Source organism: Dipodomys merriami, unplaced genomic scaffold (genome assembly GCF_024711535.1).
Source record: "Dipodomys merriami isolate MVZ:Mamm:240054 unplaced genomic scaffold, mDipMer1.0.p SCAF_2331, whole genome shotgun sequence".
Lineage (NCBI taxonomy): Eukaryota > Metazoa > Chordata > Mammalia > Rodentia > Heteromyidae > Dipodomys > Dipodomys merriami.
In genome coordinates this window covers 40,001-54,629 of record NW_027203751.1, presented here as the reverse complement: position 1 = coordinate 54,629, position 14,629 = coordinate 40,001, and the positions used below count along the sequence as shown (strand labels likewise).

At 38.3% G+C, this 14,629-nt stretch overlaps 1 protein-coding gene across 1 annotated transcript in view; it reads left to right on the top strand.

Annotated features, from left to right (window-relative positions):
* Nucleotides 1–2,064: 2,064 nt before the first annotated feature.
* Nucleotides 2,065–14,629, top strand: part of LOC138835365 (protein FAM114A2-like) — a 49,583-nt gene continuing 37,018 nt past the window's right edge. Inside the window, exons 1-3 of the mRNA XM_070033960.1 lie at nucleotides 2,065–2,083; nucleotides 6,393–6,484; nucleotides 14,189–14,323. Coding sequence (XP_069890061.1) covers nucleotides 2,065–2,083; nucleotides 6,393–6,484; nucleotides 14,189–14,323 — 246 coding nt within the window. The remainder of the gene's footprint in view (nucleotides 2,084–6,392; nucleotides 6,485–14,188; nucleotides 14,324–14,629) is intronic.

Sequence of the window (14,629 nt, the reverse complement as noted above, 5' to 3'; positions counted from 1 at the left end):
ACACACACACACACGTATACATACAGCTTAGCTCCAAGGTGTCTTAAAGTTGCTTTCTGGTTTCATGCCTTGTGATTGTTTTTCTCCCTGGTATTTTAATGGCTCTAGGCAACTGGTACCATATATAACTTTGAGCTTTCTCATGGATTGTTTTTATACCTTTGAACTCTTTCTCTGGCATTTTCACCTATCATAATCCTATGTACCTCTCATGGCAGACATTTGCAGATGCCTATGGGCCTAATAAAGTTAACATAAATGAGTGAATTGAATTCAAGTGCCAGTTTTGAGGTGCAGGAGCATTGCCTGAAAGGACCAGTTGCCTGAAAGGACCATTTGGCATGAGGTAGTTATTAACCAGTCAGTATAGAGCCTTTGTTTCAAGTTTTCAAGGGAAATTGGACACTTGCACATTTGTATGAAGACTGGTTTTTTGTATATATTTTTTACTGTAAAGATACTGTACAGAGGGGTTACAGTTACATGAACAAGGTAATGAGTCCATTTCCTATCGAGCAATGTTACCTCCTCCTTTGTTTTTCTTCTTCTTTTTTTTATTGTGAAAGTACTGTACAGAGGGGTTACAATTACATGGGCACGATAATGAGTACATTTCTTATCAAGCATTGTAGCCTCCTCCTTTTTTTCCCCTTCCCATCCATTCCCATCCTCCCCTCTGTCCCCCCATCCTCCCTGCCCCCCACAAAAGTTCATTTTCGACATGATGACTTGTACATCTCATTGTTGCAATGGGTCCACCTGTATCCTTATTTAAATGATTTTTTTCCCTTTTCCCTCCACAAATTATACCGACACTAAATACAGTGAAAGCAGGGGTTATACTGTGGGGGAGGGACATACAAAGCAACAATGAAATAATCTTATAAATGTGTTAGAAACAATCACATGAAAGAAAAAAAGCATTTGAATACATATCTTAGGGTTCATTTCCCTAACATCACCTTATCTGACCTTTTCTGCTTGACTCAGACATATACTAGATATTGCAAATAAGGAAATCTATGGGACCTATGTTTCTTTGGGCCTGGCTTATGAAGACTAGTTTTTAAACATGGAACTCATTTAAAAGTTTAGACACTATATAGATAAATTAAAAACATCTCTAGGCTAGGTTTGACACTCCAAGCTCTAGACTTTTGTTTGGTACTTTGTGATTGAATAATGTCTTCTGATTCAAAATGGCTGTTTTCCTTTCTGCTAGCATTTTTGGTGTATATCTTAATTATAGTAGTGTGCTGGTCTTTCTGCCTTATTAGTTGCTAGTATGTTTTTAAAATCTATTTGAGGGTTGGGAAGGTTGCTCAGTGGTACAGCGCTTGCCTTGCATGCCTGAGGCCCTGAGTTCAATCCTCAGCACCACATAAGGAAAAAGTAAAAAGCCGGAAGTGGTGCTGTGGCTCAAGTGGTAGAGTGCTAGCCTTGAGCTGAAGAGCTGAGGGACAACGCCCAGGCCCAGAGTTAAGGCCCCATGACTGGACCAAAAAACAAAAAACAAAAACATAAAAAAAAACAAATAAAATCTATTTGAAACATTTGATATCATATATTGGCTCTTTCCTGCATGTAGTCCATGTCTCTATAGAAAAGGTTTATACATACCTATGTGTATGGGTGAAGGAGGGTGAAATAAAATGAGAGAGAGCAAAAAAGAAGAGGGTGAAGGAAAGGGCAGGAAATATATTAATTCTCTCAAGCTATTTGGTTCTCCTTCTCTTTGTTGAAGGGCCAATATGATATTGATTTAATTCCCAAAGAGCTCTTCTGGAAGGAATTAGATTGGGTATTTGAATTGCTGCTCAAAAGTTGATTTGAGGTGCTGGGAATGTGGCTTAGTAATAGAGTGCTTGCCTACCATGCATGAAGCCCATTGCTCAATTCCTCAGTACCACATACACAGAAAAAGCCAGAAGTGGGCTGTGCCTCTCAAGTGTTAGAGTGCTAGTTTTGAGCAAAAAAAGCTCCAGGACAGTGGCCAGGCCTTGAGTTCTAGTCCCAGAACTGGCAAAAATAATGTTGAAGTAGGAGGTCAATGGATATAGCCAAATGGTGGAGCTCTTCCCTGGTATGTGTGGGGTCCTGAATTCTATTGCTCACACTGTAAAAAAAAAAAAAAAAAAACATAAGTAAGTATGAAATATAAGTCAATCGTCATCTCTTTTTTAAAATTTTTTTATTGTAAAGATACTATACAGAGGGTTACAGTTACATGAGCAAGGTAATGAGTACACTTTCTATTGAGCATTGTTAACCCCTCCATTGTTTTCCCCCTAATATTCCTTCCCTCCCTACCTCCCCCGAGGTTCTTTTTTTTTTTAATTGTGATTAAGTGATTACATAATTTCCAAAATTTCACAGTATTGTGGAATAATGATGCTCATTTAAAGTCACAAGTTCATTCTAACTTTCCTGGAGCAAATTGTCTATCACAGTCTATAACATATAACAGTGTACACATATACACCATACATGTGATCAGCAGCATGGGGATATTTAGTAGTGGTTCGACCAGATGAGTGAGAGTTCTTTGTTTCTTAAGTCCTGTTAATTTTGTCATATCACCTAACATTTTGGATTTAGCATCCACTTATCAGGGAGACCATGTATTGTTTGTCTCTTTGCTCTTGGCTTACCTCGCTCAACATGATTCCTTCTAGCTCCATCCATTTCCCTGCAAATGCCATTATTTTGTCATTTCTAATGGCTGCATAATATTCCATTGTGTATAGATACCACAATTTTTGGATCCATTCCTCTGTGGTGGGGCATCTGGGTTGTTTCCATATCCTAGCTATTGTGAACAGTGCTGCAATAAGCATGGAGGTTCACATGTCCTTATATATTGGTTCCTGTTGTTCAGGGTAGATGCCTAAAGTGGTATGACTGGGCCGTAAGGGAGGTCAATCTTTAGCTTTATAAGGACCCTCCAGACTGCTTTCTAAAGTGGTTGTATAAGTGTACATTCCCACCAGCAGTGTAGTAGGGTTCCTCTTTCTCCACATCCCCTCCAGCATTTGTCTTTGGCTGATTTGTGGATGTGGGATATTCTGACGTCATCTCTTTCGTAACATCAAATGTTCCAATACTAACAGAATTTTGGTATATTTATGATGAATATTTTTAATAATAACAAAATGCCCAGAAAGTGTTTCATACTTATAATCCTAGATATTCCAGAGAAAGAGATAGGAGGATTATGGTTTAAGAGCATACCAAACAAAAAGTTAGTGTTTCAGAGATAGCAAGCATGGTAGTTTATGTCTGTAATCTTAGGTACTTGAGAGGCAGTGTAAGAAATTCGTGGTCTGAGGCTCACCTGTGCAAATTAGGAAACCCTATCCAAAAAACAAAAGCAAAAGGATTAGAGACATCTTTTAATCACTAGGGCCACCACTACAAATAGGAAACAAAACCCTAAAAAACTGTTCTGACAGAAATGTTTTTGGATAGATTAAATCTCTGGAAGAGTTTTAGTAGTAAGTGATTACTAAAGATTTTAAAGGATAGTCAGTAAAAGGGGAAATAGATAATGAACCTCCTCACAATGAAAAACTTGCTCAGGGAAAGACCCTAGGAAGACAGGAAAAAGATAAACTATAAACTAGCATGAAATATTTGCAAACCATATAGTAGAGGAGTTAAATCTCCAAAATACAGTGTTCTCAAATCTCTGTAGTACATAATGATAAAAACCAAACCAGAATGATTCGATAATGACCAAAAGATACAAATAAATGTTTCCCTGAAGAGTATATATTCAGCAAATAAGCACATAAAAGGATGCCTTGGTCCCAGCCCTTAGAGAAATGCAACTTAAAAGGCACAGTGAGGTACCACTACATACCTGTCTGAATGGCTCAATCAAAATAGTGACAACACAAGATTGATCAGAATTCAAGTGAACTTGATTATTCATACATTGCCACTAGGAAAGTAAAATGATATTTTCCTTGGGAAAAAATAGAACAATACCTGGTTTTTGGACAGTCCTGTGACTTGAACTCAGTCCCATGGCACTATCCGTGAGCTTCTTTTTAGCTCAAGGCTAGCGCTCTACCACTTGACCCACAGTGCCAGTTTCTGTGCATGTGGTACTGAGTAATCAAACAAAGGGCTTCATGCATGCTAGGCTACTACTCAGGTACATGCCCAGCCTAACAGTAACATTTAAAATTTAACTGAGCAGGCATTTTTCCCAGAGAAAGCTTTCATTCCCATAAACACCTGTACATAAGCTTTCTGAATCATTTTATTTCTGTGATAGTCCCAAAGTACATTTATACCATGGACTATTCAGAAACAGTAAAAAAAAATCTTAATACAAGTGGGTCTGGAGGGACTTAAATGCTGTGTAAAAATTCTTAACAAGTGACATGCTATGTAATTCCATCTATACTTCTTTAAGTGACAGAATTTCAGTTGAAATATGTTGAAAGCTGAAGATTGGTGGATTCTGCCACAATGAATTATGCTTCAGTTATGAAAGCTGTTACTAGGAGAACCTGGGGGAAGATCTGTGGGATCTTGTCTGTATTAATTTACTAATGTTCCTGCCTGTGACTCTGTGAAAGTGTCAAAAGATTTAGACAAATAATTTATACTAAAAAAAAGCTGACCTCAATCACTTTTTCCCTTGGACTTTCTGATAAAGATGATCCTGAGACTCCACTGATAACTGAAGCAAGTCCTATCATTGAAGAAAGAAACTGTAAGTCAGTGGAGAATTCTGAGTCTGTGAAGAATACTGAATCTGTTGACCAACATACCAATCAAGAGACTTAATGGAAGCTGTAGTGTCCAGTTGAAAAAACCAGAAGTTGGGTCTTCCAGGGACCCTGAGACTTCAGAAGTTCTCCCTTTTCAGGTATCACAGAATCTCTATTTTTTTTTGTGGGTTGTGGGGCTTGAGTTCTGGGCTTGGGCACTATCTCTGTGTTCTTCAGCTCAAGGTGAGCACTCTACCACTTGAGCCACAGTACCACTAATGGTTTAGTGGAGGTAAGAGTCTCATGGACTTTCCTGCCCTGGCTGGCATTAAACCGTGATCCTCAGATCTCAGCCTCCTGAGTAGCTAGGATTACAGGCGTGAGCCACTGGTGCCCAGCTAGAATCTCTATTAAAATATTGGGATTTAAAAATATTAGAGTTTACCAGGTACCCCTGGCTCACACCTGTAATCTTAGCTACTGAGGATGCTTAGGTCCAGATGAATGCAGATTCCATCTCCAACTAAATGCCAGCAAAGTGCTACACTAGAGGTATGGCTCAAGTGGTAGAGTGCCAGCCATGAGCAAGCAAGCCAAATGTGTGAAGCCCTGGTACAATGAGAAAAACAAATCATTTAAATAGGGATACAGGTGGACCCATTGCAACAATGAGATGTACAAGTCATTATGTCGAAAACGAACTTTACAACTTTGGTGGGGGGTCAGGGAAAACTGGGTGGGGGGGCGGGGGGAAGGATGGGAAGGGATGGGAAGGGGAAACAAAGGAGGCGGCTAAATGCTTGATAAGAAATGTACTCATTATCTTGCCCATATAATTGTAAACCCTCTGTACAGTATTTTCACAATAAAAAAGACAGATTCAAGCTCAATGCTAATTTAGGTTTACATTTCTTTTCTTATTTTTACAACCATAAATAATAGTTTTTCAGTTCTATAAATGCCATCAGCAGTAATTTCCTTTGCTGCATGGTGCCTACATAATAAACACAGACAACTGTCTATCAGTCAAGCAATGCATTAAGCAAATATTATTAGGTTCCCATACTTTAGCTAATACTTAGATAACTTATGTATATTGTACTCTGGCTCAATAATTTTTCACACTTTCTTGTGTCTTCCCCCCCCCCATTTACTGGGACAATAGGAAACTTTCCAAAGATATACCCCAGGCCAGATGGAAATATTGGGGCCCCGGGGGCAAGTCCTTGCTCTCCTCAGCCTCAGCTACAGTGGCCACAGTGGGTAAAATCATCAGTCATTTCATTACTGTCTGTGTGCGTTTTACAGATTTGTGTTACAAAGGACTTAGTTAATAATTCTCCTTCCACATTTGTTCAAGGGTTTATTGTTTGAAGAAAAATAATCATGAGATGATAGACACTGCTAGTAGAATTGGTAGCATTTTCTTATTAGAATGAAGTCTAGGAATTGCTATAAATGTCTGTTCTTTAATGATGATATATCAGGGTTTTGTTTAAAAAATGTTATACTAAGGAGATATTTTCAAGGAATAATTACCCCAATTGTTAAAAATAACCTGTCTTATAGCATTCATGATTTTAGATATACACACTTTGATATTTCGTTTTTAGAATTTAGCTTGGTAAGTTTGGGTAATAAAGAGCAACAAATTTAATTTTTCTCTAGGACAAGATACTTCAAACATCATTGAAACAACAGAGTCTTCCCTTGGGATCCCTAGTCCCAGTGAGATTTCAGCTGAAGTCAAGCTGCTGAAGGTCAGTATAGAGAAAATTTAAGTCCTAGGATACTTTGGATTCAGTAGCTAGCTTGTGCATTTTTGATATTAAGGACATGGGGACATCCTACAGCTGTGGTGGGTTGCCTTGTGAATCCAGCTGCCAGTTAGAGATCTGTGTCTTGTAACTGTTCATATCTCTCTACTCTGCATCTGAAGTAATTTCAAGGACTGCTGTATAATAAAATTATATTGCCATATATGCTGAATATAAGAATTACTTAGCACTTTATATGGCAACCACGGTTGGCTGAATTTAAAACTGACAGGACCAAAAAAGATTTTTGTTTATTTAGGGCTATTTTTTTTGCCTTTTGTTTTTTGTTTGTTTGATTTTCTACCTTTTGTTTTTTGATACTAGGCATTGAACCCAGGATGTTGCAATTGCTAGGCAAGTGTTTTGCCATTGAGCTGAGGTACATTCTAGCCTTTTCTCTCTCTTTTTTTTTGCATTTGGGTTTTTATGAAGGTGAGGGTTTATATATATATATAGTGAAAATACCATACAGAGGTGTTACAATTACATGGACAAGGTAATGAGTACATTTCTTATCAAGCATTATTGCCTCCTCCTTTGTTACCCCTTCCCATCCCTTCCCATTTCCCGTTCCCCCCACTTCCATCACCACCCCACACACACCGTGCCAAAGTTGTAAAGTTCGTTTTTTGACATTGTTGCAATAGGTCCAACTGTATCCCTATTTAAAATATTTGTTTTTTTTCCTTCCCCTCCACAAATTATACCAACATCAAATACAGTGAAAACAGGGGTTATACCGTGGGGGAGGGACATACAAAGCAACAAAGAAATCATCTTATAAATATGTTAGAAACAATTGTATGAAAGAAAAAAGAAACATTTGTGTCCTTATCTTGGGGATCATTTCACCTACCATCAACTTTTCTTACCGTTTCTGCTTGTCTTAGACATATACTAGTTATTGCAAATAAGGGAAATCATGGGACCTATGTTTATTTGGGCCTGGCTTACTTCACTTCATATAATTTTGTCCAACTCTCCATTTCATAACAAATGGGGCAATGTCATTCTTTCTGATGGAGGCATCGAATTCCATTGTGTATATATGCCACATTTTCTTGATCCATTCATCTACTGAGGGGCATCTGGGTTGGTTCCATATCTTAGCTATGGTAAATTATGCTGCAGTATACATAGTCGTGCTTGTAGCTTTAGCATGGTCTTCTTTGTGATCGCTTGGGTAAATGCCCAAAAGAGGGATTGCTGGGTCATAGGGAAACTCTATGTAGACTCTTTTGAGGAACCTCCATACTACATTCCAAAGTGGTTGAACAAGTTTATACTCCCACCAACAATTCAGAAGAGCTCCCTTCTGTCCACATCCCCTCCAACATCTGTTGTTATAAGAGTTCTTGATTCTAGCCATTCTAACAAGGGTTAGGTGGTATCACAATGTTGTTTTGATTTGCATTTCTTTTATGGCTGGGGAGGTTGAGCATTTCTTCATGTGTCCATTGGCCATCCTTCTTTCCTCTTCAGAGAAGTTTCTCTTTAAGTCTTTAGCCACTTATTTATTGGGCAGTTGTTTCTTTGAGGATTTGTTGTTGGGAAATTAAATTTTTTTGAGTTCAAGTTGTATTTTAGATATGTGACCCTTGTCCGTTGTATGGCTAGTGAAAATCTTTTCCCAATCGGTGGGCTTTCTATTGCTCTTGCTATGTCCTTTGCCATGCAGAAGTTCTGCAATTTCATGTAATCCCATGTGCCCAACCTTTCTTTGATTTGTTGTGTTTCTGGGTCTCTTTTAAAAACATTTTGGTCTGTGCCAAGATTTATTCTTCGAAGTTTGTCTTGATCAAAAGGAAACCTGCACTTCTAAGCCGTATGGAAAAGTTTTGAAGACCAGTTTGTTTTCTTCATCTCTCACAGCCCATATTGTTTCTCATTTAATACTCTTTGCTCATCTCTATCTTTTTTTCTCTGGAAGCAGATTTATTCTATCTGTTTTTCTCCATCTTCAGAGTTATATCATGTTTTGGCGTATATACCCATCAGAGACTAACAGGTTCCACTATCACTACTTGTGTATACCTAAGAGAGAACTGGATTGACATACCTTTGGGTCCATAGTGCATGGGTCAGTAGCCATGTCAGTAGACATGGCTGCAAAATACTCCATATATGAGGCACTGTTCTTACTGATGAGGCTATTTACTGTGAGGCTATTTTGGCTTTGACTAACACACTATGTGTTTAAAAAATGAGTTTATTTTTCTCCCTAAAGGACTCTAGAAATAGACTATTGCATGTTGTTTTGGTGAACGTAGGGTCCTGGTACCTTCAGTTTTCTTTGTTGTTTACTTTATGATTTTGTAATTGTTGTCAGATCATGCTGTGAGTGCAAGTATGGTATTCTCAAACAGATAAGCTCAAATTCAGGAGTTACAGAGACAGGAAGTTTCATTTCTCCTCATGCCCCCAGCAACTAGAATGGTTTAATGTCTAACTCTGATGCTTTGAGATATTGGGAGATTAAATTGTTAGCATTATCAGAAATTTTTATCAGGAGTTGCTTTTAGTGGGCAAAGAAAACAGGAGTTAGAAGTATGTTTGGATAGTAAACAGCAGTGACTTCATAAACACTTGAAGGACATCTGTCATTCAGAGCCATGTTTTAAGAGGGGAATGAAAATCATGGAAAACCCTGGGAAGAGTGGCTAGTATTAATGTCTTAAAAACTTGGAGAGTTAATGGATCATGCATATGAAAATCTAAGGAAAAGAGATAGGGAGAATATACCCTTTTTATACCTTTGAAGGCTAGCATGGAGGGCAGAGTTTAGGTTGTGTTTACTTATGTCTCATGAGTAGAGAACTCCCACTACTCAGTGGAAGTTTTATGGACTTAGATTTTAGTTGAATATTAAGTGTACCAGAATAGAATTGGTGGCATTTTCATCCTAAAGCCTTTCCCATCTTCTAAAGTTCCTAAGGAGAGAAATTAATTTCACTGTGAAGGAAATTATACTAGAGATGGTTCTTTTTAGAAGTTTGAGGTAAAAGATACCAATGAAATCACTCGGTCATCTTTTTTGCAATTTTGTCATGTTCCTTTAAGGATGTTGTCTTCTGCTTCGTGTGTGTGTGTGTGTGTGTGTGTGTGTGTGTGTGTGTGTGTGTGTGTTATTCCTGGGGGTTAAAAGCAGGACCTGGGTGCTGTCCCTGAACCTTTTTGCTCAAGGCTAGCACCCTACTACTTGAGCAACAGCTATACTTCTGTGATAATTACTTTTTTTTTTTTGGTGATTAATTGGAGAGATAAATCTGCCTGGACTAGACTACCTTGCCTGGTCTGGCCTCAAACTGTGATGCTCAGATCTCAGCCTCCTGGATAACTAGAGTTCCAAGTGTGAACCACTGGCATCCAGCTAGTTAGCTAGCTAGCTTGCTTGCTTCCTTGCTTCCTTTCTTCCTCCACCCCACTTTTTTTTGTCTGTCATGGGGCTTGATCTCTGGGTGTGGGCCCTGTCCCTGTACCCTTCTGCTCAAGCTAGCACTCTAGCTCTTGAGCCACAGCGCCACTTCCGGTTTTCTGAGTGGTTTATTGGAGATAAGTGTCTCACAGACTTTCTTTCCCAGGCTAGCTTTGAACGGTGATCCTCAGATCTCAGTCTCCTGAGTAGCTAGGATTATAGGTGTGAGTTACCGGTTTCAGGCCTCTTTCTTTTTTAATGTTTATGTTCTGGCACTGGGGTTTGAACTCCCATCTTCACAGTCTACCTTGTCCTCCTCCCCCACAGCTGGCACATGAACCCTGCCTCTGATTTTTGCTGGATAAATAAATGGAGATGAAAGTCTCACAGGTTCTTCTGCCCTTGTGGCTTTCCATTGTGATCTTTAGATCTCAGCCCAGAGATCCTAGGACCATAGGCGTGAGTCATCAGTGGCCCAGTCCTGCTTTCTGGATTCAGATTCATATTTCAAAACTTTTTAACTGTTACTAAAAGATACGGGTTACAGTTATATAAGTTGGGTAAAGAGTACATTTCTTTTTTATCAATCGTGGACATGAACTCTGGGCCTGGGCACTGCCTCTCAGCTCTAGAGCTCAAGGCTAGTTAGTGCTCTACTACTTGAGCCACAATGCCACTTCTAGTTTTCTGATGGTTTATTGGAGATAAGAGTCTCACAGACTTTGCTACCAGGGCTTGCTTTGAACCACAATCCTCAGATCTCAGCTTCCTGAGTAGCTAGGATTACAGGTGTGAGCCACTGGTACCCAACTAAGAGTACATTTCTTTATTTTTTCTTCACCCTTTTTTTATTTTTAATTTTTATTGTGAAAATGCTGTACAGAAGTGTTCCAATTACGTGGGCAAGATAATGAGTACATTTCTTATCAAGCATTGTAGCCTCCTCCTTTGTTTCCCCTTCCCTCCCCCACCCTCCCCCACCCAATTCTCCTCCTCCCCCCAAAGTTTCAAAGTTTGTTTTTCCACATAACGACTTGTACATCTCATTCTTGCTATGGATCCACCTGTATCCCTATTTAAAGGATTTGTTTTTTGGACAATGTCACCACTTTCTTCTCTCTGTTAGGCTTGATTATAGGGAGTCTAGTGTAGCCTTCAATCTTAAGGACTAGTTAATCTTTACTGCTGAGCCCTGATTCCTCTGAATTCACTCTTATTCCTCAGGTGTTCAGTGAAGTCTGTTCACTTGATTGTTTAAAAACCAGATGTTTCCGCATAGCTTGAGCTATGGGGATTGTGTTGCTTACTACTTACACTAGTTCTTCTCCAACTGTGTGGCGTTACCTAATGTTTTTTAACAGTGTATTATTCAGATAAAGACACATGGGCACATCTGTAGCTTCTTGAAACATTTTACTTATATAGCTGCATCCTCTGAAGTTTTCTGACTTTCAAATGATAGCTGCTTCAGCCTTCCCTGATGCCAGCCTTTTCCCTGACTTACATTGTGTGTGAGTGTTCTGTTGTCTTTAGGATCTCCTCTGTGTGTTGGGGTTTGGAACTTTTCTCTAGGCAGAAAGCCCAGCTGTAGGGTTGACTTTGTTTCTCTTTTCTCCTGGACCAAAGTCTTTTATTTTGTCTTTTTTTCCATTGTCTAAAAATAGTTCTTTCTTATATTTTGTCTGGTTTTCTAGTTGCTGTATAGGAAGGCAAGTGTAATATCAGCTTATTTATAGTACTTGAAAGCAAAAGTTCTCTCCATAATAGAGTGTTTGATATAATATAGTTTAATTACTTGGTGTACTTGTTGATCTCTTATATGATTTTTAAAGATAAAAGAGAACTGATTATTTTTGAAACATACTCATCTTTGTAATATATATTGATTCCCTTACTAAGAATCAGCATAGTCTTCTAGGACAAAGTTGAGCTATAATTTGCATACAGTAAAACTGTTTTTTTTGCAATATGACTTTGTGTTGAGAAATAATAATTATGTTTATACTGTATAGTCACAGTATATTGTGATACACAGACACAGAATATTTTCTGTATTTGTATGGCTCACTGAGATATAAGAATATTTTCATTACTAAGGGAGTTCCTTCATGCCAGTCTGTAGCCACACCGTTCTGTCTGTTCACAGCATTTTCCAACCATTGATCTCTTTCTGACTATAGTTTCCTCTTGTTTAGAAAAATGTTTACTATGTGTAGATAAATACTTTTTTCTTTTGCCAATTGTGGGGCTTGAACTCAGGACTTGGGTGTTGTCCCTGACCCTTTCTGTACTTAAGGCAGCTATCACTCTACCACTTAAGCCACAGCGCTATTCCCTAAATTTTTTGAGAAGTTATTTGGAAATAAGTATCTCATGGACTTTCCTGCCTGGAAGGCTTTGAACTGTGATCTTCAGATCTCAGTCTTCAGAGTAGCTGAGAAGGATTACAGGCATGAGTCACCAGACACCACTGCCTGGCTATTGTAACCTTTGTTTATTTATTTTGGCAATATGAAGTACCACTTGAGCCACATCCTTATTCCTTTCTTCTGCCTGTCTATCTATCTATCTATCTATCTATCTATCTATCTATCTATCTATCTATCTATCTATCTATCTATCTATCTATCTATCTATCTATCTATCTATCTATCTATCTATCTATCTATCTATCTATCTATCTATCTATCTATCTATCTATCTATCTATCTTTCTATCTCTATCTATCTATCTATCTATCTATCTATCTATCTATCTATCTATCTATCTATCTATCTATCTATCTATCTATCTATCTATCTATCTATCTATCTATCTATCTATCTATCTATCTACAGGGAGCAGTTTTGTTCTCAGAGATGTCAGTTCATAATGGCAGGAAGGTCATGGCAAAGCAGAATCAATCATACCATGGCAACTAGAAAGCAGAAATAGCTAGTTTGTTTTTGGATCCAATCACTGGCTTTTACTTGTGCTGGCTTTGGGCTACAATTCTGCCTCTACTTTGTAAGCAGCTGTGATTACAGGCGTAAACTGTGTCTTTGGATTCTCTTTTCATTCTTTTCACTGTGTAGCCTGGCATCCTTGAACTGGATATGAATGTAGCTTAGGCTGGCCTCAGACTCACAATACTTATGCCTTAGTCTCTGGAGTAATGGCATTATAGGCATATATTAAATACTTAGTTATACTTTAAATTTATGCTTTATATTTTTTTTCTTAATTTTAATACTGAAATTTAAAACAGTTCATTTTCATAATGTGAACTTGTTCAGATTCTTTAAGAGATAGTATGCCCCTTCTAGGAAGATAACTATAGTCCTCACTTTTATCTTAGATTACCTTTGTTTGCTTTTATACTTTACATACTTATAGTACATTTTGTATCTATCTTCTTTCACAACATTTTTGTATCGTTGCATTTTGGATGTGGTATTCCATTTTGTCACTATGTTATATTTTATTTATTCCACAGTTTTTAAGGATTGAAATAGTTTCCATGTTATAGCTATTACAAATACTGCTGCTCTGAATATTTTTGGTTATTTATTTATTTATTTTTGGCTAGTACTGAGGCTTGAACTCAGGGCCCAGGAACTGTCCCTGAGCTTCTTTTGCACAAGGTTATCACTCTACCACCTGAGCCACAGTGCAATTTCCTGCCTTTTCTATGTATGTTGTACTGAGAAATTGTTCCTAGGGCTTCATGCATGCTAGGCAAGCATTGTACCACTAGGCTACATTCCCAGCCCTGAAATGTCTTCTGATGAACCACTGTACATATGTAGCTATAGTAGATTCTGGCCAGCAGTTTTCCAAAGAGGAGAACCTACTATGTGTCTACATGCAGTGTGTATTATCCTTACTGTTCCACATTCTTCCCAGTGCTTAGTATTGTAGGTCACTCTTAAAGAATTGAAACATATAAATGGCTGGACACTGGTGGCTCATGCTTGTAAACCTAGCCCCTGAGGAAGTTGAGATCTGGGGATTGTGGTTCAAAGCCAGCCCAGGCAGGAATGTCTGTAAGACTCTTCTCTCTAATTAACCAGCAAACAAAGCAGGAAGTGGAGCTGTTGTGCAAGCGGTAGAGTACTATCCTTGAAGAAAAAAAGCTCATAGACATCACCTAGGCCCTGAGTTTTAAGCCCCTGGACTGACACAAAACCCCCACAAAACATGCAAATGTGTTTTCCCAGTATTGTAGTAATGACATTTATGTTGCTTTCTAGGGAAAGGACATTATTAGTGGGGGTTTAGATGCCTTCAAATTCATTGTGAAGAAGACAATAGATGTAATAGCAGAAGGGGATCCTGTATTTAAAATGACCAAGGATCTGATGAACTGGAATTCTACACTGTCTCAGGTACTGTTACCTTTACTGGTTTGATTGCTGTTTTCTGTTGTTCATGTGTTTTGTTTTGTTTTTTAATTTGAATTTTTCCCTTTGTTACCTTGAGATTTTGTTAGTGTATTTCCTTGCAAAGAATTTTCAATGCATTATAAAATGAAGGCATTTTTATGGGCTGGATGTGCAGTTAGAGCTCTAATGCTTATACAAATGGCCAGCTCTTTTCTTTCTGCAGTAGCCTCTGTCAGCGCATTGCAAAATCCTGAGCGCTATCAAGATTGCTTATTAGGTTAATGTTGAAACCACTTTTAGAAATGCATG